At 38.0% G+C, this 26,467-nt stretch overlaps 1 protein-coding gene and 1 pseudogene across 1 annotated transcript in view; both read right to left on the reverse strand.

Moving 5' to 3' along the window:
- Positions 1 to 1,327: 1,327 nt before the first annotated feature.
- The window catches only part of PPA1 (inorganic pyrophosphatase 1), a 34,295-nt gene continuing 9,155 nt past the window's right edge, over positions 1,328 to 26,467 (reverse strand). Inside the window, exons 3-11 of the mRNA XM_027596295.2 lie at positions 18,946 to 18,999; positions 17,971 to 18,090; positions 15,950 to 16,036; positions 15,338 to 15,464; positions 9,558 to 9,685; positions 9,164 to 9,249; positions 3,364 to 3,433; positions 2,300 to 2,342; positions 1,328 to 1,680 (exon numbers count right to left, since the gene is read on the reverse strand). Of these exons, the coding sequence (XP_027452096.1) occupies positions 1,649 to 1,680; positions 2,300 to 2,342; positions 3,364 to 3,433; positions 9,164 to 9,249; positions 9,558 to 9,685; positions 15,338 to 15,464; positions 15,950 to 16,036; positions 17,971 to 18,090; positions 18,946 to 18,999 (747 nt within the window). The 3' untranslated portion in view covers positions 1,328 to 1,648. The remainder of the gene's footprint in view (positions 1,681 to 2,299; positions 2,343 to 3,363; positions 3,434 to 9,163; positions 9,250 to 9,557; positions 9,686 to 15,337; positions 15,465 to 15,949; positions 16,037 to 17,970; positions 18,091 to 18,945; positions 19,000 to 26,467) is intronic.
- On the reverse strand, positions 26,157 to 26,315 carry LOC113924003 (annotated as a pseudogene).

The following is a 26,467-nucleotide window of genomic DNA, read 5'->3' on the forward strand; positions in this document are numbered from 1 at the left end:
GAAAGAACTGAATGGAAACTATAGAACTAAAAATACAGTAACTTGTTCCATAATAACACCACCTGCTGGGTAGGTTCACTGTCAACGTGGAGATGACAGAGGACAGGCTCCATGAGCTCTAGGACACAACAACACAACTCACCCAGTCTGAAACAGAGGGAAGATAGACTGGAGAAACAAAACAAAGCCTACGGACCCACGGACAACACGGGATGTGTTGTTAGCACTGTTCAGTGTTTTGGGGCGCCTGGGTGGCTCAGTCAGTTAGGCGTCTGCCTTCGGCTCAGGTCATGATCTCAAGGTCCTGGGATGGAGCCCTGCATCGGGCTCCCCGCTCAGCGGGAAGTCTGCATCTCCCTCTCCCTCTGCCCCTCCCCCCACCTGTGCTCTCACTCTCTCAAAGAAATAAAACCTTTTTTTAAAATTTTTTATTTTTGGGCGCCTGGGTGGCTCAGTTGGTGAAGCGACTGCCTTCGGCTCAGGTCATGATCCTGGAGTCCCGGGATCGAGTCCCACATCGGGCTCCCTGCTCGGCAGGAGCCCTGCTTCTCCCTGTGACCCTCTTCCCTCTCATGCTCTCTATCTCTCATTCTCTCTCTCAAATAAATAAATAAATAAAATCTTTAAAAAAAATAAAATAAAATAAAATAAAATAAATTTTTTATTTTTTTTAAAGATTTTATTTATTTCTTTGAGAGAGAATGATACAGAGAGAGAGCATGAGAGAGGGTCAGAGGGAGAAGCAGACTCCCCGCTGAGCAGGGAGCCCGATGCAGGACTCGATCCTGGGACTCCAGGATCATGACCTGAGCCGAAGGCAGTCGCCCAACCAACTGAGCTACGCAGGCGACCCTCTTTTTTTTTTTAATTTTTTTTTAAGATTTTACTTATTTGAGAGGGAGAGAGAGAACGAGAGAGAGGAGAGCATGAGCTAGGAATTAGTAAGAATATAGCATCAAGGGGCGCCTGGGTGGCTCAGTTGGTTAAGCGTCTGCTGTCGGCTCAGGTCATGATCCCAGGGTCCTGGGATCAAGTCCCGCATCGGGCTCCCTGCTTGGCGGGAAGCCTGCTTCTCCCTCTCCCACTCCCCCTGCTTGTGTTCCCTCTCTCGCTGTGTCTCTCTCTGTCAAATAAATAAAATCTTTAGGAAAAAAAAAAGAATATAGCATCAAGACTACTTTAAACATAAGGTATTTCATTCTCAGGTTCCTAAAAATAAAGTCAGTTTTAGTCTAATAATTAGGAAATTGATAGAAAACAAACACCAAACAGCACCCATGCCCACTTGGTAACATCAGGCTTCAGAGTAAAGTAAAAATACTATAAATGAAGTTCCAGCAAAATAATTTTATTTTCTAACACATAGTAAACATATACATCCAACATGCACTCGTCTTGCACATTTATTCACAAATGACTTCCAAATTACAACTGCTTTGATATTGAAACATGTACTAACAGTTATCTTAGTTGAGATATGAAAAATGCTTTTAGATGCAGAACATTCTGAATATATTGGTTGCAGCAGAATTTGCTTTAGTTAGATTAGTTCTATGAATTTAAAGCTTTGAAAAGCTACTACTTTTGCATCTAATACTCCAGATGAATAAGATGCAGCAATATCAGCTTGTATTCCACAGAATATTCATTAGTTTTTCTGGTGATGGAACCACTTATCCACTGCATTCAGAGAAAAGAAAACCAAATTAGAATCTCTATTAAGAATCAAAATTAAAAATAATAAAAAAAGAATCAAAATACACCCAAATATAACAAAGAATACCATACTTGCTTTAATGTATCCTACCATAGATTACCTTAAAACAAACTTACACCTGAAGTTTCACTACAGCAAAAACAGGTAATTTATCACAGTGTTTTCTTCTGGGCTTTCTCACTCTTGATACTAATCAATAAACATGTGATTCTCACCAAAGAACCTTACAGAGAATTCTCAATGTAAAGGGGGAGAAAGCTGTTTTCTGGGTGCAGCAGCTGGTGGCCAGAGGGGGGATCCAGAGCCCCACGTGCTCCAACATCCATGAGGCATCTACCCGGAACCCAGAGGAGAACAGCGGGTCATGGTTTGGAAACTGCTGTGATGGGGGTTGGCGTGAAGGGTGGCGTTAACAGCCATCTTTCTTCCCGCATGCATTACGGAACTCTAAAAATGTTTCTTCTTCCCTTCCTTCTCTTTCTCTGTGGATGTGGTGTGTAAGATAAATCTGTAGATACAGATACAATTTTCCCACACATACACACAATGTTTAGTGTAATTTTACTAGAATATAGATCTTACCATCTGTTGGTACTGTGCAGGCAGATTCGCATGGTGGTGGTAACTAAAATAAAATATTAAAATGTATTAGTCTAATTCCAGAAAAAAAAATTTAAAAAGTATACCAACACAAAAATCTAAAAGAATATGGATAGTAACTTCCCCAATTTTTAGGTTCTAAAAATAATTTATAATATATAGGAACAAGGCAAGGTTCACTCTACTGCCAAAAAACAAATTCAGGCCCTTAGCTTTTGATTGCACACAGGAGGATAAATAAAAAGAAATGTTGTTTGAAATAAGTGATTGATGCATATATAATGAAATTTATATATACACACACATATACATAAAAAGTAGGCAGAGTGTTCTCACTGAAAAGTTATGACTGTTAACCAGTGGTTTTTCCCTTCCAATTTTTCTCATTCACCTCAACTTTGTCGGGATTCATATATAAAGATAAATCTAAATGTACTGGCTTCATGGTTAAATTATTTTTCCTTGGACTACACCCCACTTACAAGGCAATAAAAAGACTTCATATTCTTTTCCTTATTTAATATAGTAAATGAGAATAATTTAAGATTATCTATTTCAGTCTTTTGGTTAACCCAAATCAAATAATTAAAAATAATACAAAGCCAAAATTACTTCTTTCCTGAATAGTTTACTACCTCACGAGGAAGTCTTTTCTAGGGTTATGAACCACTCCTGCATGGTGCCTGAAAACTGACCACTTTCTTAGTCCTTGCTAAAACGAAGTCAAGTAAGTTCCCATTAATTCTTTTGGAAGAAGGGCTTATGATAGGCACACAGGATTTGGATTAGTCGCTACCTTCTGGAATCATTTTGATTGTTACAATTGTACTATTTTCCCATTTAGAGTTGACTAGGACCCTTCTCAGCTTCTCCCTTCAGTCAAACGTCCACTTGTGTGTGTTCATGGTTTATAATTTCAAGACTTCACACAATAATATGCATAAGGGAACTCCAATATCTGTTGAAAGAAGTACTTTCCCTCCCCATTGGCATCATTTTTTTTTAGCCACCAAGTATGTTCTTTTTCAAGGAAAACTTTTACATACAGCATCCACAATAGCTTTGGCAGCATCGGGATCACACTTGAAGGGGCTCTCAGAAACTGTAGTATTCATGCTATTAAATAAAACAAAAGTAGTCATGAGTCATAGTAACAAAACTTGTCTCTTCAGAGTTAAAAAGCAACAGAGATGGTAGGCCAGATGAGATTCAAGTTTGGTTTACTTGAATCTCAAGTTCACTCAAGTTGTAGGATACAAAATCAATATATACAAAAATCTGCTGTATTTTCCATACACTAATAATAATCAGAAAGAAAAATTAAAGAAAATAATAACATTTACAGTTACATCAAAAAGAATAAAATACCTAGGAATAAATTTTTTTAAAGTAATCTCCATGTCCAACGTGGGGCTCAAATTCACGACCCTGAGATGAAGAGTCGCATGCTCTGATTGAGCCAGCCAGGCACCCCAATTTGGGTGGGAAAGATGTGTACACTGAAAACTATAAGACACTAATAAAAAGAGACTGAGGAAGACACAAATAAATGGAAAGAGTCCATGGTCATGGACTGGAAGAATTAATATGGTCAAAATATCCATACTACCCAAAGCAATCCACAGATTCCATGCAATCCCTATCAAAATTCAGTGGCATTTTTTCACAGAAACAGGACAAACCTAAAATTTGTGTGAAGTCACAAAAGACCCTGAATAGCCAAAACAATTTTGAGAAATAAGAGCAAAGCTGGAGGCCTCATACTTCCTGATTTCATGCCACAGTAATCAGAACAGTATGGTATTGGCATAAAAACAGATACAGATCAAAGGAACAAGATAGAGAGCCCAGAAATAAAACCCATTCATATAAGGTCAATTAATTTACGATAAAGAAGCCAAGAATATACAATGAGAAAAGGACAGTCTCTTCAATAAACGGTTGGAAAAACTGGACAGCCACACGCAAAAGAATGAAACTGGACCACTATCTTATATAGTACACAAATATTAAATCAAAATAGGTGAGACTTGAATAAAAGACCTGAAACCATAAAACTCCTAGAAGAAAACATAGGCAGTAAGCTCCTTGACATCAGTCTTGGGGATAAATTTTTGGATTTATCCAAAAGGCAAAGGCAAAAGCAAAAATAAACAAGTGGGACCATATCAAACTAAAAAGCTTCGGCAGAGCAAAGGGAACCATCAATAAAATGAAAAGGCAACCTACTAAATGGGAGAAAATATCTGCAAAGCATATATCTGATAAGGGGTTAAGATCTAAAATATATAAAGAACTCATACAACAATAGCAAACAAACAATCTGATTAAAAAATGGGTAAGAGGACTGGATAGGAAATTCTCCAAAAAAGACATCCAGATGACCAACAGGTACATGAAAAGGTGATCAACAGCGCTCATCAACAGGGAAATGCAAATCAAAACCACAGTGAGATGTCCCCTCACACCTGTTAGAATGGCTAGTATCAACAAGGTAAGAAATAACAAATGTCAGTAGGATGTAGAAAACAATGAAGCCCTTGTGCACTGTTGGTGGAAATGCAAACTGGAGTAGCCACTACAGAAAACAGTAGGAAGGGTCCTCAAAAAATTAAAAAAAGAACTACACCCTATGATCCAGCAATTCTACTTCAAGTATTTACCTGAAGAAAGTGAAAACATGAAATAGAAAACATATATGCACCCTCATGTTCACTGCAGCCTGATTTACAACAAGACATGGACACAACCTAAAGGTCCACCAATGAATGAATGGATGAAGAAATGTAGTAAATGTAGTATATATACACAATGGAATATTAGCCATAAAAGAGAATGAAATCTTGCCATTTGTGACAACATAGCTGGAACTTGAGGGCATTATGCTAAATGAAGTAAGTCACACAGAAAAGGCGATGTATCGTATGATCTCACTTATATGTGGAATCTAAAAAAACAAAAAACAAAACCAAGTTCATGGATATAGAGAACATACTGGTGGTTACCTGAGGTGAGGTGAAGGGTGGATGGTGAAGGTGGTCAAAGGTACCAATTTGCGGTTACAACTAAGTCATGTGTATGTAATGTACAAGCATGGTAACTATAATTAATAATACCATATTGCATATTTGGAAAGTAGCTAGGAAAGTGGATCTTTAAAGTTCTGATATCAAGAAAAAAATGTAATTATGTGTGGTGATGGGTGTTAATTGGACTTATGGTGATCATTTTGCAATATATACAAATATCGAATCATTACACTATATACCTGAAACTAACATAATATTATGTCAATTATACCCCAATGGAAAATAATTTTTTGAAAGTTGAAGATGGTAGACCAGATGAAATTCAAGTTTGATTCAGTGGAAAGCTTTCTCACCTGTATTAAATATTCTCTTTATTTTGCCAAGGTATAATTATTCTTGTTGCCAATTTTATTCAAGTACCTAAACAAGTTCAAATTTAGAAATCTAAGGACTGAATGCCCTGTAATTCTCACTGAAATAACTAAGAAATGCAAATTAAAATGAGAAACATATCTTTCCAAATTAGACAAAAGCAAAAAATCCTATCAGTTCCTGTCAGTGCTGGTGAAGCATCTGAGATAAATGGCCTAGCGGGAGCAACACTTGGTTCTTGGAGAAACATTTCTGGAAAATACGCTGATAAACTGTCCCCAAACCTTTTAAAAAGTCCATGTGCTTTGATAGAGAAGTTCTACCTCTCAGAATTCAAACAGATTTAAACAATGATCTATAAATGTTCAATATACGCCATCTCACCATTGATAAGAATGAAAAGCTGAAAGTAACCCAAAATGTCCAGCAATGGGGATGATTAAAAATGGTGTATCTAGGAGGTGGGATATTATACAGAGATGGAATATTACATAATATTATAAAAATATTTTTAATGATATGAGGAAATACTTATAGTGTTAAATGTTTAAAAAATCATCAAACATGGGGCACCTGGTAGCTCAGTAGGTTAAGCATCTGCCTTTGGCTCAGGTCATGATCCCAGGGTCCTGGGATCAAGCCCTGAGGTGGGCTCTCTGCTCAGCGGGGAGCCTGCTTCTCCCCCTTCCTCTGCCTGCCATTCCCCCTGCTTGTGCTCTCTCTCTCTGTCAAATAAATAAATAAAAATCGTTTTAAAAAATAAATTTAAAAAATTAAAAATCATAAAACAAATTATACATGCAATATAATCCTAATTATTTTTTAAAGTATTACACATACAACTGTAAAAAAAAAAAAACACACTCTAAATGTTAATAGGAATATCTATGGAAAAACTGATAAGAAGGATTTTTTAAAAATATAGGCTTTGTTTTTGTTTATCCATAAGTTCAAAATTTCCTATATATTCATTATTATAGTACTAGTATAACATGGGTATGATGAGAAATGATCTAAAATGAACAAGGAAATATCTGCAGTTATCTGTTACTTAACATGCATTGAGGTCATTTCTATAGAAATAAGACACCACAAAAATTGAGAACTTAAAAGCAATGTCTTATGATTGTGCATTTTCACACAAATGTATAACTGCTCACTTTTTCTTCTGTTTGTGAAAAGACAGTGTTTTCACTTTATAGGACATTATCCTGACTCACAGAACAGAAGATCCCTGAGAATTATTTTTATACATTAGGGTTTTCCCATACTCAGAAAAAAATCTTACTGCCAACTTTTGACATTTAAAAAAATGAATATGATACACATACACACACACACATATATATATAGTTAGAAAATTCAGAAAGTCGTAAAATGAAAGCCTTCCTCTCCTCTCCAGATGGTTGTCCTCAAAGGCAATTATAATTTATAGTTCTTCCCCCCTCCTAAAAAAATTTAGATATAAATACATAGATGCTGGTATTATGTGTGTGTGTAGGGGGGGTGTTTATCTTGCATAAATAGGATCATATTAAATACACTACTAGGAACTTTGCTTTTCTCCCTTTATTTTGGGTATCATTCCATATCAATTATACAGATATTCTTTTAATGTGCCATATACTGGCACATGTTCTAGTATATAGATATACTTAACCATTACATTTTTTCCTAACATTTTGCTATTATAAATGACATAATGAACATCCTTATACATGGATCTTGGCGAACTATGGATATATTCCTAGCAGTGGTGGTGTGAAGAAATACATGCAATTTTAATTTTTCTATTGGATCCTGTCAAATTGCCCTTCACAAAGGTGTACCCATTTATACACTCAACAGCTACATATGTTATCCCTAGCTATCATCTGAGTTTTTTTTAATTTTTGCAAATGTAATGGGTGATATCATTATCTTGCTGAATCGCATTTTAAATTATGAGACTATACAGCTTCCTTTATGTAAATTTCCTTCTCCTACCTTTTTTCTCCATCTATTGAGTTGTTTATCTTACCAACTTGAACAAGCTATTTATATATTAAAGAATTCAGCTCTTCATTGTATTTTGTTTAAAAAAAAAAGAACTGGGAAAAATTGTCTCCTGATACATAAAAATATCACAAGTAAACCTTTCTTGTATGGATTTTGAGTTTGTGCTCTGTTTAGAAAGGCCTTCCCTGCTAATAAAGAAATTCACTTAGGGGCGCCTGGGTGGCTCAGTCAGTTAAGCGGGCCACTTTTGGCTCAAGAGATGGATCTCAGGGTCCTGGGATGGAGCCCCTTGTCGGGCTTCCCTGCTCAGGGGGGAGCCTGCTTCTCCCTCTGCTCATGCTCTCTCTCAAATAAATAAAATCTTTAAAAAAAAAAAAAAGTTAAAGAAATTCACTTCTACTTTTTCTAGAATTTTTCACATCAAAATTTATGTGTCTGGCATTAAATACTGATGTAAGACAAAGGCTGTAAACTCAACCACCAACAGGCTGCACCCAATTAACATAAGGGTGTAGAGAAGCTAACTGTAAGAAAATGTGCTGAGCTGCTTCTGAGGGGCGCTCTTAGGCACCTGCCTGGGCACAGCACCTCTTAAAAACAAAACAGAACAGCCAGAACATGGTGATGGTTGCCAGGGTGCATCCCTGGTAAGGAGTATATGGAGCAAGGTAGGGATCTAGCCTGTTTTCTTCCTAAACAGCCAGTGGGTCCAAAACCATTCATCTGTAATACTTTGTTATAAACTAATACATGTTTGGGCCTACCAAACTCTAAAGGACTGAGTGATTTGACTTTCTCCTTCAATATCAAACTTTCAGGAAAACAGTATTGTACATTTTCACACAAATGTATAACTGCTCACTTTTTCTTCTGTTTGTTTCCCAGCTGAGTGCAGAGCCTGATGCAGGGCTCGATCTCACCACCCCAACATCATGACCTGAGCAGAAATCCAGAGTTGGCCGTTTAACCAAGTGAGCCACCCAGGCAACCCCCCTGCATCTCTGTTACATGCTTGGCAAATATTTAACTGCTCGATAAATGTAAGCTATAATTATTAGCAGTAATAAATTTTGTGTCCATGGTAGATACTGGTTAAGCTGCAATGCATCTTCTATATTTATATCAGAGAAAAACTCTTGCACTCAAAATTATTTTACTCACTACATTCTGAGCACCCCGATGTTACGAAGCCTTTCCAATTACCCTCACAAAGCTCTGATCTCACTGCCCCCTTTATAGTTTTAGTTTGTACTTGTTCAGAGTATCTTATGAGTACTTTTCAGATGCTTACATATCTACCTTCCCACTCCCTTTAGGACTGACTGACAAAACCCGTTCTCTCTTTTCTAAGGGAATGTAATGATACAGTGTGCTTATGTCATTAAAACCTTTGGAGCAAACTGGTCTGCTTTTTGCGTTAAACATGCAGAGGAGAGTTACTGCTTACCAACTGATTCCCTTTCCGTCGGTTTTCTTTGTCACTAATGCTCTCCAATGGTCATGAGTGCTTTTAATAATATCAATTGCAAAATCCTATAATTTGAAGAGATATGCATTACAATGACAGATAAGTGTTCTTTCCTTATTATCAACATTTTCCCAAAGACTGATTTGTCTTTTCTGAATTCACTTCCTTGTGTCAAAAACGGAAGAGAAAATTTAAATGAATAAATCAATATCAAGGCTGTCTTACTTATGTCTTTAAACATTTGTTTTATGATTGTATAGTCTTTAAATGGTAACAATATAGTTAAATTAAAAAAAAAAACAAAAAACCCAATCTAGTTAAATTAGTTTCAATACAAACAGGCTTAAAGCTACACTTCTAAATGATGCATTACCTTATCTTTAAATCCTGCATTGAAAGCAAACTGGTTTTCTGGTTTTCCGTCAGGAACCTTGTACCTTCTAAACCAGTCCACAGTAGCTTCCAGGTAGCCAGGTTTCAGCCGCTTGACATCATTAATATCTAAGAAGAGAATAAGCAGATTGTAAGATGCATATGTAATTATTCATGCAATAAAAATCTCAAGTACATACCTTGAGAGAGCTATGGAATGGATTATCAAAAAAGTAAAAGATAACAGAGCTAACCACCTTGTTGAAAAGAGAGCACATACACATGAAAAGGAAATCATCTATGACTTTATTAAGGGAAGAATCAATACAATAATTTCTATTATAAGAGGGGAGGGAGAAACGACTGGGGGCTACATAATGAAAGAACTAGTTTGGCAAGGTTGGATAAAGTCTATGAGAAGGGCAGAAGATTCTAAAAAAGACAGCCTGAGGCTATATTCAGAGGTACACACCCCAATTACCAAAGACAAGAAAAATGGATTACACTGAAATCCATTGATGGGTGATATATTAAACAAGACTAGACTTCTCACGCTCTATAGGATAGGCATTCTATATCACAATGCTCTAGTTCTGGCCAACAGAAAAGTGTCCTGTTTAAAAAAAACGTTTCAGGGCATCTGGGTGGCTCAGTCAGTTAAGTGTCTGACCTTTTTTTTTAAAGATTTTATTTATTTATTTGACAGAGAGCGAGCGTACAAGTAGGCAGAGCGGCAGGCAAAGGGAGAAGCAGGCTCCCCCACTGAGCAGGGAGCCCAACATGGGGCTCGATCCCAGGACCCCGGGATCATGACCTGCACCGAAGGCAGACACCCAACCGACTGAGCTACTCAGGCACCTCAATTGTCTGACTCTCTTTTTTTTTTTTTTTTTTTAAGTTGTCTGACTCTTGATTTCGGCTCTGGTCATGGTCTCAGGGTCATGGGATTCAGCCCCTCGTAGGGCTCTGCGCTCAGCAAGGGAGTCTGCTTGAGATTCTCTCTCTCCCCTGCCCCGCCTCCCACTCGTGCTGGCTGTCATGTGCGCTCTCTCAAAATAAATATATAAAATCTTTTTAAAATTTGTTTAAAAAATTAAAATTTTAAAAACTTTTCAAGGTTTCTGTATAGCCATCAACAATGCCTAGCCTCAAAGTCCTCAAGCTAAACTTCAAATGACCAAACTGCTGTTCAATGCAAGCAAACAGAAGAAACAAGGGTTAAAAAACCAATCAAGAAAAGTACTACTGGAAGGAGGAGTACATTCAACAACAGAAGCGCATTTAAATTTTATAGACTTTGCTTAAGTCTAATTTATAATCTGTGCAGTTAAAGAATATCATGCATTCTGTTATCATAGTACCACCAAAAGTACTGAAAGTTTACGAAGTGAACTGGGAAATGTTTAAACACTGATAAATTTCAAGGAACTTATAATTAACACAAAACGTGTCACCTGATGCCAAAATTTGAAAATCCAGAAATCTGAAATGCAAGTGTGGGCATTTTCCAACACCAACAACCAACTCTCTAGTTCTCCAGGTACCAACAGCAACTGGGTGTCCAATTCAATCCACCTGACAACCTCTACCTGGGGCCAGCATTCAGTTCCCACAAGTGAAAGGGCTCAGTCCCACAAGACTGACCCCACTTCAGACACCAGTGGTTTCGAGGGCTCACAGGACTCCCTCCTCAGGTTTAATTTGCTAGAATGACTCCCAGAACTCAGGAAAACCCTTTACTTATGTTTACTGGTTTATTATAAAGTATACAACTCAGGAACAGCCAAATGGAAGACATGCACAGGGCAGGTGTTGGGGGCTGGCGGGGGGGGGGTGTGGGTGCAGAGCTTCCAGGCGCGCTCAGGGTGGGTGTGCCATTCTCTCAGCACCTCCCACGTGTTCACCAACTCAGAAGTGCTCCAAATGTCATCATTCCAGAGGCTTGGAGAGCTCAATCTCCAGTCTCCCCTCCCAGTCCCAGAGTCCGGTGGGTGGGGCTGAAAATTCCTACCCTCTAATCACTTGGTCTTTGATGACCAGCTCCAATCTGAGGCCAGCTAGGAGCCCCACCTAAGTCATTAGCAGAAACTCAGGTTTGAAGAGAAAGGCTCATAATGAATAACAAAATACACTCAGACACACTCAGGAAATCAGGAAATTCCAGGAAGTTCTTTGCCAGGAACTAGAGACAAAGACCAAATTTATTTTTGTATTATACCATAGCCTGGAAAACTATAGGAGCTGATCAACTCTCTAATTGTGAACAGGACCTTGAAAGGTATGCTGGATCTAGACTGGGGAACCCTGAACACCAGACCCAGAAAAGAAAAGATAGGAAAAAAAGAACCCAGTCAACTTTTGTTCCTCATCTTGCATGCTGTGTACACAAAGACAAAGCCAGTGGTCTGCAGAGCTACAGAGCGCTCTGCCTCCTAATGCCACATCAAAATCCTACCAAAGACAGCACCAGTTCCGTGCCATTCCCTCCTGGGTTTGGCTTTCCTAATCAGCCAGGCAGCACTGGTGGTGTAGCGTGCGTGAACCCCAGGCTCACATTCACCGGTTCCCATAAAGCAACAAGGCGATCTGGCTACCGTGGGCCCCACAATGACAAAGAGGATCAATGTGTCCAACCTGGTTGCTGCAGTCCTCTTCCAGGGCTCTGTGTGTATCTCTCCCAAAGTTGTGGCCAGTCAAAAGTTCTCTCCATTTAGGAACTCCAGTAATGAATGGCAGACAGACACTGTCTTGGGTTGACATTGTGGGAAAGCTGCATATTACTTGCACCACGGGGCCAGCCACCCAGAGAAGGTTTTCAGGCTTCTAATAGCCTCTACTGCAGGGAAATGATACCCTAGCAAAATGCCACTGACATGATGACAGGTGTGGCTTCCCTAACTGTGGCCAGAGCATGTCACTTAGTGCCTGTGCTCTTATGTAAGCAGCACACGGGAAAATGGACACATTGATCACGAGAATCATTGTCGAGGGGTATAAACAAATAGAACGAATGCATTCTCACTGTACAATATTTTAACAATACGGAACTATCTGAAACAAAAAGTCAGTCTCTCTTTATCCTTCTCTCTTTCTGCCTCTCTCTGACTCTTCTGCTATCACATCTCCTTCTGGCTATAGCTGAGAAAGGTTGTCTGCCTTCAAGGACTCATGAGATTAAACGGGACCCATCTGGATAATACAGGATACTCACTCCATCTCAGGGACCTAACCTTAATCACATCTGAAAATCCATCTGCCATGTAAAGTAACCTATTCAGAGTTTCTGGGGATTAGGAGGTAGACAACTTTGGAAGGGGTGTGGCTTTCTTCTGCTACTATAAAATTCTACAGGTTTTGAAAAATGCATAGTATCATATATCCACCATTACAGTGTCACCATTCGCGGTGAGCAGAGGACTGTCCCCAAAGATGTCCATATCCTAATTCCCAAAACCTGTGAGTATGTCATGTTACATGGGAAGAGGGAATGAAGGTTGCAGATGGAATTAAGGTTACTAATCAGCTGATCTTGAAACTCGGAGATAATGCTGGACTTAATCTTCAAGGTCTTTATGTGGAAGAGGAGGGCAGAAGAGTCAGGGAGAAGACGTGATAAAGACTTGCCTTGGAATTGCTGCCTTTTAAGTGGGGACATGAATCAAGGAATGTGGGCAGCCTTTAGAAGCTAGAAAATGCAAGGAAAAAATATTTCTTAGAGCCTCCAGAAGGAACACAATCCTGCTGACACCTTGATTTTAGTCCAGTGAGACCCATTTCAGACAGGCAAAAGAAGACCAAGTCAATAACTAAAATGGATTCGATCATTAACTAGAGTCATGATTAATATAAAAATAGTCATGATAACAAGACAAGAGTTACAAGGTATAAACATTTCTTTTTCAAAAAGGACTCAGACAATCAAATTATAGCACTAACCCATACATTTATGGCCAACTGATTCTCAATAATAATGCCAACACAATTCAATGGGGGAAAAGAATAGTCTTTTCAACAAATGGTGCTGGGACAAGTAGATGTCCATATCCAAAAGAATGATGCTGACCTCCCACTTCATACCATATACAAAAATTAACATAAAACAGACCAAGGCCCTAAATGTGAGAGCTAAATTTATAAAACTCTTAGAAAGAAACGTTAAGTGTAAACCTTTGTGAACTTTGGACTAGAGGTAATGGTTTCTTAGATATGACACCAAAAGTAGAAGAAACAGAAGAAAAATTGATAAATTAGACTACGCAAAAATGGAAAACTTGAGTGCTTTCATTAAGAAAATTAAAGGACAATCTACAAAATGGAAGAAAATATAGGTAAATCATGTATCTTGAAGGTCTGGACAATCTACAAAATGGAAGAAAATACAGGTAAATCATGTATCTTGAAGGTCTAGTATCCAGAATACATAAAGAACTCCTACAACCCAACAATAAAACATACCACTACAATGGCTATAAAAAAAAAAAAAAGGTAACAAGTGGGCAAGGAAGTAGAGAAATCGGAACACTGATGGCCGGTGGCAGGACTGTAAAATGGTGCAGCTGCTTTGGAAGAGTTTGGCCATTCCAGAAAAGGCTAAACATGAGAGTCCCCATATGACTCACTTAAGTATCTGTATCTGAGAGGATTAAAAGCATATGTCCACATAAACTTGTTCAGGAATGTTCATAGCAGCAGCATTATTCCTAATAGCGAAAAACAACCCAAATGTCCATCAACAGATGAATGGATAAACAAAATGTGGCATAGATCCATGCAATGGATAGAATTCATCCATCCAATAAAAAGGAAGGATGGCTGATACGTGCTATAACATGGATGCACCTAGGCATTATGCTAAGTAAAAGAAACCAGACACAAAAAGCCCCATGTATATGAAATTCCACGTTTATGAAATATCCAGGATAGGGAAATCCATGGAGACAGACAGCAGATTAATGGTTGCCAAGGCCTGGGAAGAGCAGGGACTAGGGAGTGACCACTTAGAGGTAGTGTTTTCCTTTGGAGTGATGAAATGTCCTGAAACTAGACAGTGGTGATGGTCACGCAACCTTGTGAATGTACTAAATGCCACCAAACTGTACACTTTAAAATTGTTAAAATGGTGAATTTTGTGTTAAGTGGGGGTGGGGAATACGTGTTACGAGGTAAATGAGCCCTGAAAACATGATGCTACGTGAAAGAAGCCAGACAGACACATTATCATAGGATCCCACTAGTGCGAAATGTTCAGAACAGGCAAGTCCATAAAGACACACAACAGATTCATGGTTGCCAGGGACAGCGGGAAGTGGGAACAGGCAGTGACTGCTAATGGCTATGGGGCTTCCTCTTAGGGTGGGAAACATGTTCTGGAATGAGATAGTGGTGACAGTTGCACAACTGAGTGAATATATGAGAAATCAGAGAATTGTACACTTTAAAACAGCAAATTTTATGGTATGCAGATCATATCTCAATAAAGAATATTTTTAAATAAATCAATAGAGCAAGTGAATGCCAGTATGTATAGAAGAAAGAGAGAAAACAGTCAACACAAACTACCAGTTTTTTTCTTTCCTGGAATGAAGGAGAAAGTTTAGTTATTTACTAGGAAGTTCACTATGTGAAGTAATGCTTTGGTCGAATGTTCTGCTTCTCCATTCTTGAACAGTTTGAAGGCATGGGCTTATTCCTTATTGCTTACTGAAGGCAATTCTGTCATTATAGGTTAAGTTTGGTGGTGCATAAGATTTAGATATAGATCAGATCTTCAGATTTCCTTACCATTGTAATTGGCTGCATCAGGATCATCCACATTAATGGCAATGACTTTCCAGTCAGTTTCCCCTTCATCGATCATAGCCAGTATGCCCAGAACTTTCACCCTAATTATTTCACCTCTTGCACATACCTGAGAGTCAATAACCACAGTTAGGACAATACTACAGAATGAACCTTTGGAAGAAAAGTTTTACTTGGCAGATAACAGGAAATACGGAAAATGCCAAGTTTCTGCAAACTTACCTTAAGATTGTTCCTTTGAGCAATTTTTAAAAAAAGCTAAGCAAGCAAATCCCTGCCAGTCCCATCAAAATTGAAAATAGGTACCCTTATTACTTATAGGCCCTAAGAAAAGCAGTAGCATGGTTCAGGATAATTCATATTTTTTGAACTGTCACTGATTGTGCCAAAGAATAAATCCTCCATAATGTTTCAAACTCATATTTAAATGTATACAAATGCTTAGATGAACTAGAAGCTTTTAATTTATCAAAGAAACATCATTATTTTGCTAATACTCATATATTTTATTCACAGTATTTTTTAAAGGATGAACTTTGTATACCTCATGACTATCATCTTGACACTACAGAAAAATATTTCAGAGCCCATTACCTTACTTCCAATTTCACACACATCAATGGGGTCATTGTCACCACAACAGCCAGTGTGTTTGTCATTGTGTCCTGGGTCTTCCCAAGTCTAAAGAGTAATAACAATAATAAGGCTGAGAGTATATCACTCCTACACATGCTACTGACAACGTGGATTGTGTTTGACATTAAAAGGTCACATCCCATAAATCTTTCTGCAAAAATATGAATCTTCAGCTATTTTCTTCTCATCTTTAAGAAATTCTTTATTCACATCTAAGAATCTTCACTAGACACAATAATTGTAATTAAATGCTGGGGTTCTATTATGCTAAATATGCTATGTTACATACATTAAACTAACTTTAAGCTTTAAAACAGAGAATGATCTTCTTTCTTTTTTTAAAGTTTATTTATTTATTTATTTTATTTTTAGTAATCTCTACACCCAATGTGGGGGGCTCGAACTCCCTACCCTGAGATCAAGAGTCCCGTGCTCTACCGAGCCAGCCACACTACCAATAATGATCCTGCACAAAACAAACAAAAACCAACCACCTAATAGCTGAGACAACATGCAAACACAAATGCAAAACCAAATATTTATGTAAAAAATACATTAAAAGTAAAGTGTGTTTGATGAACTCTTCATGCTCACTATCTCCTACTAACTAGATTTTCCTTAGAATGAATTTCCAAAACAAAGGTAGGTAGACAATAGTACTAACATGGAAATGAAATGTTCTGGTGGCAAAAGTGTCGTCACTGCCCAGGAGCCAAGACTGAAAAGTGTAATCAGGATTTTCTGGAGCTTTCAATTGCTGGCTTTATTTCCTGAGTCCTTGTAAAGCACCTCACAAAGGAACAGCTGGCCTGTGCTCAACTGCAAGTTTAAAATGTAGCTAATGTTCTAGTTCTCCCCCCGTCTAGAACTTAATTGTCAGATTTGTCTGCCTACTCAGCTGGAGTAAAGGCAAAAACATAAAAGTGAAGGGGCATAAAGGAAGACTGGATGCAACAAAGCCGACTCCAACCTCCAGAAGAATAAGTCTTTCAGCAGTGTTTTCCCAAAGGGATAATATTTTGAGGCTAACTACTAAATCAACTGAAGTACAAAGTGAAGTGCTATTATTAAGGCAGACAAACGACTCTGTGATTACCTAACAAGCTCGAGGAGTTTGATATATGTTTTGGTAACTTACAGATTGTTTTACAGTAGAGCCCACTCAATAGACTTAATGGTTAATAAAAACAATTTATCAACAGGGAAAAAAGTAAAATTGAATATTTTTCATGTAAAAATCTTAAGTACCACAGGCATTAGCCTGCTAAACCAGAATTAAATACCCATCATTTACTCATAATAGACATGATTCTAGTGACTCTTCATTCAAATACTAAATAAGAACCTACTATACACACTGGCATGGTGCTGGGGATAAATTGGTAAACAATGCGGACATCCTCCCTCCTCAAAGTGTTGGCTGCTTAGGAAAACAGAACCCCACTTACTACTTTACCACAAAAAAGACTGGCATTAAGAAGAAATCAGGACTCCCAACATAAAAGCTTACATGTGTTAGGTTCAATAGCCATAAGAGCTAAGTGCTAGTAATATCTTGGGGACATAGGTGTCGGCAAGGAAGAAGGGCAAGTTAGGCGAGCTGGCAAATGGCAGACTTGGGAAGTGGTGCCAAAAATCAGTGCTTTCAACCACTAGGCTATATAGTCTCTCCATAATAGGTTTGCCACTCATTCTGCAAAGGAACCATGTGTGTGGTTTATAACCAGACCATATAGAAAAATAAAGATTTCAGAAAAGAACAAACTTTCAAATGTGAATTTAAACATTGTAAACATTTATCTTTTAGTTTATCTTGAAGATAAGTTGCTCAAGGCAGTATTAAATTAATTACTCTTATGTTGTTAAAATCTACTATAGCAAAAAATTTCTGCATGTGTTTAAATGTTTTTCACTAATAGTAGTAGGTTATTTTTTTATAAGATGAAAACTACATTCTGAGCAGTCACACAGAGACATACCTGGGGGATGGCACCATAGTTCCAGATATATCCTTTATAAGGGAACAAATTTGCAACATAACGGAGTTTTCCTTTTTTCACATCTTGTTTAATTGGGTTTAAAGGGTCCTTCGTAGCTATCTGAAATAAAAAATTTCAAATCATTGTATATTTGGATATAAAATACTATTCAAATAAGAATTTGAGGAAATGAATTATGGAATGCACATCCCCTAATTCCACTTTAATGACTTACTTTAACTCCAACATTTTTATGATTTGATTAAAAGTTTTTACATAATCAGCCTTTAAGTGGAAAACTTATTTGAGGTATATAGAAGGGAAAAAACCAAACAAAAAAACATTTACTTATTCCAGAAAGCAAAAACTAAAATTACCTGGAGTAAATCCTAACATTGATAAATGTTTTAAGGTTTTTATTAAAGGGCAAAATAAATATTATCCAACTTAAACTTTCCTTTAAAACACTTAAAATTATTCAAATATTTGAGTATATAATATATACAAAATGTGGTTACTGTCAAAAAGCTTAATTAAGTGATATAAAATATGTAACAAACATCTACAACAAAAAGCCAAACCTATTAGGTATCATCAGAAAGAAATTAACAAAATGCAACAGAAATTTCAATAAAATCACAGGTGGCTGGGGTAACTAAAGAAAGCCCGTTGACTCTGTGGAGGAGTCAATGATGGACTTAAGGGGAACAAGACAGGAGAAAAAGGTAATTCTAGGCTTCCAGAATGCCAGAAGCAAAGGTATGGGGAAGGAAAGTCCGTAGCATATTTGCAAACTGTAAATGTTTGAGTTGGAGCCCAAATGGGAGATTGGCAGGCAACAGGAGATCCAACTGGAAAACAGACTGGACTAGCAAGAAAACCTTCAACTTCAGTTGTTGAACTCTTGAGCAAATCAGTGTGGCTACGTCAAAATTAATATCCTAAATCTAATTATCAATGTAAGGGGAAACATACCTCCATTTTTGCATTAGACCAGCGTGGTACTTCAACTACCATGTGGAACACATCCTGAAAAAAAAAAAAGAATGCAGATGGTCACAGGATGGTCAGGTTCTCCTCCTTCAGTGAGCATGCCCTAGTTCTTCCAAAGTTAAACTATTCATTGGACAGGACCTTTGAAGTCAATGGGCTTTCAACAAAAATCATCAAAAAATCAGACCGACTAATAAATGAAGAGATAAAGCGAATACGCAAAATAACTGCAGAATCAAGGTGGTGGTGTAATTCTTTCAACTTTTTTGTATGTTTCAGTAAACGTAATCAATTTTTCATAATAAAATGTTGGGGGGTGGGTAAGAATGTTCCTATAAAGAAAGGAAACAGTTTTTAAACATAACAGAACTTGTATCTCTGAGGAAGGCCATCTCTAAAGGCTATTCACTTCCTCGGGACGCTGCAATTGCTCAAGATGTTTTTGGAACTCCGACTTCAGAGGCAGTTTGTAAGACAAACCCCAAGTCCATTTAATTACTTTGTCATACTTTAGTTTTAGTCTCATACAAAATCAATCAGCTTGATTATGTAACCACATTATTCTCCCAACTTGGCTGTTTTTAAAAAATCAAGTACTCCTCAAAAAGACAAGAAGTTTGACATTGAAGAGCACATAAGTTCCAAAAATATTTTAACCCATGGCAGTTCTACTGTAATTATTTTACAGCCTTAAACTGAGCTCTAAATGGTCAGAAAACTATTTTCACCAAGGAATAAAACTTTAAATGCGGTTTTTCAGTTTATAGCCTCCACAAAAGGCATACATGAAACCAAATCAGCAATTATTCTTTTATAAAATGTATATTTTTAAAAGTGGACTTCAAATGAAAATCACTTAGTTACACACTTCTTAGGACTACTTCTCTGCTACTTTGCATCAAAAACAGGGACTGAGGGATGCCTGGGTGGCTCAGTCGTTAAGCGTCTGCCTTCGGCTCAAGTCATGATCCCAGGGTCCTGGATCAAGCCCCAGGTCGGGCTCCTGAGTGAGCCCCAGGGAGCCTGCTTCTCCCTGTCCCTCTGCCTGCCTCTCCCCCTGCTTGTGCTCGCTCTCTCTCTCTCTCTCTGTCAAATAAAATAAATAAATAAAATCTTAAAAAAAAAAAGAAAACAGGGACTGATAAGTTGCAAGGGAGTAAGTTAAAGGTTTCAAGCCAATAATTACCTTGCTGTTCCTTTTAACCAAACAGAAAAGCTACAGAGTTCATAGTCTAAAACTTCTGTCACTTATTTAAGTTCATAGTCAAACTGGGGGAGACTAAATCGTTTCACAAGTTTCTGCTCCAAGATTCTTAACACCTACTTGATATAACATAAAACCGACAAAAAAAGGAGATATTTAAATCCAGGACTGAGCTAAGTGCTCTATCCCTGTAAAGTAATAACTGTGTGGTTTAGAAAAAGTAACACATTGTTCATGGGTAGACCCAATCCTTGATTAAATTTCATTCTACCCACTATATGTTTTCAAGAACTACACGTCTATCTTGTACCACTCCTCAGGTATTAAAATGGAAGATCTCTGTGTTTGCGAACGAGGCAGGGCGTTGTTTTCAGCAGCAATATCCTAAAGGTTCACAAGGTGGTGCTGTTACCACGTGAAAGAGTAAAGCAAAAACAAGGAGACTGGTTTATTTTTTTTAAAGAAAACATTACCAAATGAATAAATTACTGCAAGAAAAAAAGTAGCAAATAGAGCTAAAATATAGGAATTCGAAATTTGGTAACTATATTGAACATTTTAATTGAATTAAGTAAGTATGTACAGATCCTTAACAACCACATTACCTAATATTACAAACCTACCTAACTATAACGGGAAGCTAGCTAGCAGAGAAAGAAAAGAATGAACTAACATTACAAGAAAGAAAACATCTTTCTGAAAATGGTAAGATAACTCTACTGCAAACAGAAGAATTCCAAATGCCTGAAGGTTTAGTGCTTTTTAAAAATTAGCTAGGCCAAAAAACAGCAAGAAGTATCCTGTAAAGAGCCTCAGAGCCGATTCATTCATTTTCTTTCAACAAAAAATGAATCCTTGAGTGCCACTGTTCTGTTACTTTTCCAAGCACTGAAGACTAGCGGTGAACAGAATAAAAGCTCTTTTTAACTCCCTAAAAGTTGGATCTCCCAATCGGGTTGTTTCTGTGTGGAGGCCTCAGGCTGGGGACAACTTGGGGGGGGGGGGGCGGTCACAAACCTGGGTGAGGGATCTTGTCTGTAAAATGAATGTTTAGCACATTTTCAAGTGTTTGGAGATGTCACAGTAATTACTTTTTTTTAAAGCAATGAGCTTATAGCTTTTAGTCATTCTCTGCAACAGAGGTGTTATTTAAGTATTTTGATATAAAACGGGAGCTTCATTCTTTAGCAGAAACTACCACTAAAGAATAGTTGATTTCTCCTAGATATTCAGGGAGTTGTTCAGGTGACCAGTGATCCTTAGGATTTTCAGGGCAATATAAGAAATCCAACCAATTACTCCATTGCTGGAAACACTTTTACTGTCAAATTATGCATTCTAATTGGAACTCCTGTGCACTGCTGGTAAAAATGTAAAATGGTATGGCCACTATAGAAAACAGCAGTTCCCCCCAAAATTAAAAATAGAATTACTGTACACCCATGTTATAGCAGCATTACTCACAATATCTAAAATGTAGAAGCAACCCAAAAAAGGGAAGAAAATTCTGACACGGGCTATAACCTGAATGAACACTTGAAAATGTGCTAAACATTCATTTTACAGACAAGATCCCTCACCCAGGTTTGTGGACCGCCCCCCGCCCAGCTGTCCCCAGCCTGAGGTCTCCACACAGAAACAACCCGATTTGGAGATCCAACTTTTAGGGAGTTAAAAGAGCTTTTATTCTGTTCACCGCTAATCTTGAAGACATGATAAGTGAAATAAGCCAGTCACAAAAGGACAAATATGATTCCACTTACATGAGGTATCTAAAGGAGTCAAATTCAGAGAGACAGAAAGTAGAAAGGTGGGGGGGGGGGAAAGTAGAAGGTAGCTGCCAGGGGGCTGGGGGAGGGGGGAGGATGGGGAGTTAGTGTTTAATGGGCATGGCGTTTCAGTTTTGCCAGCTGAAGAAGAGAGTGATGGAGATGAAGGGTGGCGTTGTTTGCACAACAACGTGAATGTACTCAACACCACTGAACTGTACACTCAGCAATGCTTAAGATGGTCAATCTTATGTTTATGGGGATTTTACAATTAATAATTGGAAAAAATTATGCATTCTTACATTGCCAATGTTTATGCATTTAAAACACTGAGACAAGGGGCACCTGGGTGGCTCAGTCGTCAAGCGTCTGCCTTCGGCTCAGGTCATGATCCCAGGGTCCTGGGACTGAGCCGCGTGTCGGGCTCCCTGCTCAGTGGGAAGCCTGCTTCTCCCTCTCCAACTCCCCCTGCTTGTGTTCCTGCTCTTGCTATCTCTCTCTCTCCATCAAATAAATAAATAAAATCTTTTAAAAAATAAAATAAAATAACTGAGACAAGATTTTAGGATATTTAGTACCACCCAGTTACAAATTCATGCCTTTTTTCTCTAATCCCAAATGGTTTCAACTATGACTTAGCTCAATCCTGGATCTGTGGTTTTATTATCCCCATTGTTAGGGCTTCTCAGAACTCTGTTCCCCACTTCTACTATGCTCTGATTCTAAATCCCTGCTCTGGTATCAAGCTCTCAGCTCCTTATTTATAGTTTCAGCAGAAGGAAGGAAGAAAGAGGTTAGTATTCCTAGTACGATTTTGACAAGCCTGTGGGAGGCAGAGGAAAGGTGAACCACAGCTTTAGCTCTGACTTCCCAAAGTCAGAGACATAACAGTCAGTCTTACTTCCCAGGTTTATAATCATTTCATCAATAAGAATGTCAATGTTAAAGGTGTCCAGACCCTGAGGAGATCAGAAAGCTTAAGGCTAAAATTAATTACATCACTCCATTAAATCAAAAAGATTTTATTTTTTTAAAAGACTTTATTTATTTGAGAGAGAGTGAGAGCGCACACAAGCTAGAGGGGCAGAGGGAGAAGGAGAAGCAGACTCCCTGCTGAGCAGGAAGCCTGATGTGGGTGAAGCTCGATCCCAGGACCCTGAGATCATGACCTAATCTGAAGGCAGACACTTAACCGACTGAGCCACCCAGGCGTCCCTAAAATCAAAAAGATTTTAAATAAAAGTATTTTAGGAATAGAAGAAATGTAACCTATATCATGATTAGTCTTTTAATTTCATTGATTAAACAGAAATATTACAGTAGTATGGTGATCACAGCTTACATCTCCAAACTGGTCAGTTTGCTTGTGGGTCAAATTAGTAGTCTAACGAGCTGTTTACTAATGAACAGGCTATAGCTATTTGGTAGGCTATTATTACTAAGGCAGTTAAGTATGTGTATATAGGGAACATGCTCTTAATTTAATTATATCCCATCACTGAATCTTAGTAGTAAAGTTAAATGTGTCTTTACTGGGAGACCTTTGAACACCCCATGACTTATCTGTTTCCAACACTGGATCTGAAGCCTACTGAACATGACATGCTATATTGCAAAATTATGTAAGTAGCTTAAATTAGCATTTCCAAGTTGACCCATCATGTGTTTCTCTGGATACCTTCAGGAGTCAAACAAATGCCAGACACAGGAAGAAATAGAAAATCACTCTGATTCCATTATCCTTTCCTTTTATTGTTCTGTTTTGCAATAAAATTTGCAGAAAAACAGTGGTGGTAGAGAGGATTTTTTTCTAAATATATCTAGAGATTAGGCATCAAGCAAGAGGCTAATAAAAAACAAGGGCTGCTTGCCTTTTTTTTTTTTTTTTTTTTAGTATCTAGAATAGTTTTGGAGTATAAAATCCCTATCAGAAGAGCTCACATAATGAATAAGGAAATGTTCCAGCTCCATAAAGGTGCTTTTGAAAAGGTGTACCGGGGCGCCTGGGTGGCTCAGTTATTAAGCATCTGCCTTCGGCTCAGGTCGTGATCCCAGTGTCCTGGGATGGAGCTGATCAAGCCCCATGTTGGGCTCCCTGCTCAGCGGGGAGCTTGTTTCTCCCTCTCCCACTCCCCCTGCTTGTGTTCCCTCTCTGTCTGTCTCTGTCAAATAAATAAATCTTTAAAAAAAAAATGGTGTACCAGATTTCATCATTTCTAAGGATATAATACCTTATTAAGTGCTCACCAACTGACAATGGCTCCTAACCGTTAGTTTTAGGTTTTGGCTTCAAAGTCAGTTTTTTGATTACAAGATATATACTCTAAGCTATTAAATGTAAATGGATTCCTCCTTGTGCACTGTTGGTGGGAATATAAATTAGTGCAGCCATTATGGAAAACTGTACGGCAGTTCCTCAAAACCCAAAAAATAGAACTACCATACGATCCAGCAATCCCATTTCTGGGTATACATCCAAAAGAAATTAATCATAATCTTAAAGAGCACTCCCATGTTCACTGTAGCATTATTCACAATAGCCAAGACACAGAAACAAATGTCCATCAACGGATATGGCATATATACATAAATACACACACACACACACAAATATTATTCAGCCTTAAAAAAGAAGGAAATCCTGCCACGTGTGATTACATGGATGAACATGGAGGACATTATGCTAACTGAAATAAATCAGAGAAAGACAAATACTGTTTGATCTCACTTATAAGTGGAATCTAAAAATGTCAAACTCATAAAAACGGAGTAGAATGGTGGTTTGCCAGGGGCTAGGGGAAAAGGGGAAATGCTGATCAAAGGGTGCAAACATTCCATTATGAGATGATTAAGTTCTGGAGATCTTAATGTACAGCATGGTTTAATGAAATTTGCTAAAAGAGTAATCTTAAGTATTCTTGCCACACACACAAAAAGTAAATATGTGAAGTGATGAAGAGGTCAATTTGCTTGATTGGGGGTAATCATTTCACAATGTACACATACATCAAAACATCACATTGTATACCATAAATACGTGATTATTTGTCAATCCTACCTCAATAAAGCTGAAAAAAATTTTAAAAATTTTTTAAAAGAAAAAGTAAATGGATTCCTAATTATTTCACTGACAAATGATAAAAGTCTATTTGAGGAGCTCCTGGGTGGCTCAGTTAAGCGTCTGCCTTCGGCTCAGGTGGTGATCCCAGGGTCCTGGGATCGAGCCCTGCATCGGGCTTGGGCTCCTTGTTTAGTGGGGAGCCTGCATCTCCTTCTCTCTCTGGATGCCAGTTCCCCTGCTTGTGCTCTGTCAAATAAATAAAATCTTAAAAAAAAAAACTTAATTGACGTGTCATAACTAAGAATAAGCTCCTATCCACCCCAATCAGATAAGCTTTAAGAGAACTAAATTTTAAAAACATATTATAACCATAATCTGTTCACTTTCTTCTCTTTATAAAATCAAGCAAAAAACGACGTGGATGGAACTGGAGGGTGTTATGCTGAGTGCAATAAGTCAATCAGAGAAAGACATGTATCATATGACTTCACTGATATGAGGAATTCTTAATCTCAGGAAACAAACTGAGGGTTGCTGGAGTGGTGGGGGTGGGAGGGATGGGGTGGCTGGGTGATAGACATTGGGGAGGGTATGTGCTATGGTGAGCACTGTGAATTGTGCAAGACTTTTGAATCACAGATCTGTACTTCTGAAACAAATAACGCAACATATGTTAAGAAAAAAGAAAAAGAAGAAGATAGCAGGAGGGGAAGAATGAAGGGGAGTAAGTTGGAGGGGGAGACGAACCATGAGAGATAATGACTCTGAAAAACAAACTGAGGGTTCTAGAGGGGAGGGGTGTGGGGGGATGCGTTAGCCTGGTGATGGGTATTAAAGAGGGCACATTCTGCGTGGAGCACTGGGTGTTATGCACAAACAATGAATCATGGGACACGACATCAAGAACTAATGATGTAATGTATGGTGATTAACATAACAATAAAAAATTTTTAAAAAATCAAGCAAAAGACTGCATTTCCAGCTGTCAAACTTTTCTATGATTTTCAATGACTAACAATTTTGACCACAGAACTTTTCCCAAGAAAAATGCACATTTACACTAAATCTTAGTGTCACAGAGTTCACAGAACCTCAGAAACCCATCCGTGGCTATTCTAAGGCCTGGAGGTCACCAGGAATCCCTGGACTAGAAGACTGTAGAGCCTTTCCAAAGGAAGAAAGTTCTTATGCATCTCCTTTGAATTCTAAGCGTAAATAAATAAATAAAGCCTTTTCTTCTGCATTATCAAAGAGATATTTACTGTAGAAAATTTGGAAAATATAACACTTGATCTTAGCCAAAAGGCCAAGAAGCGATGAAAATTTGGAAAATATAAAAGGCACAAAGTAAAATCCACCCCACATACATAATCCCTCAAGGAAGTATAGCACAATGGTTAAGACCACAGGTTTCTGAGGGGTGCCTGGGTGGCTCAGTCGATTAAACTGTCTGCCTTAGGCCCAGGTCAG

The sequence above is a fragment of the Zalophus californianus genome, chromosome 15 (assembly GCF_009762305.2).
Source record: "Zalophus californianus isolate mZalCal1 chromosome 15, mZalCal1.pri.v2, whole genome shotgun sequence".
Taxonomy (NCBI): Eukaryota; Metazoa; Chordata; class Mammalia; order Carnivora; family Otariidae; genus Zalophus; species Zalophus californianus.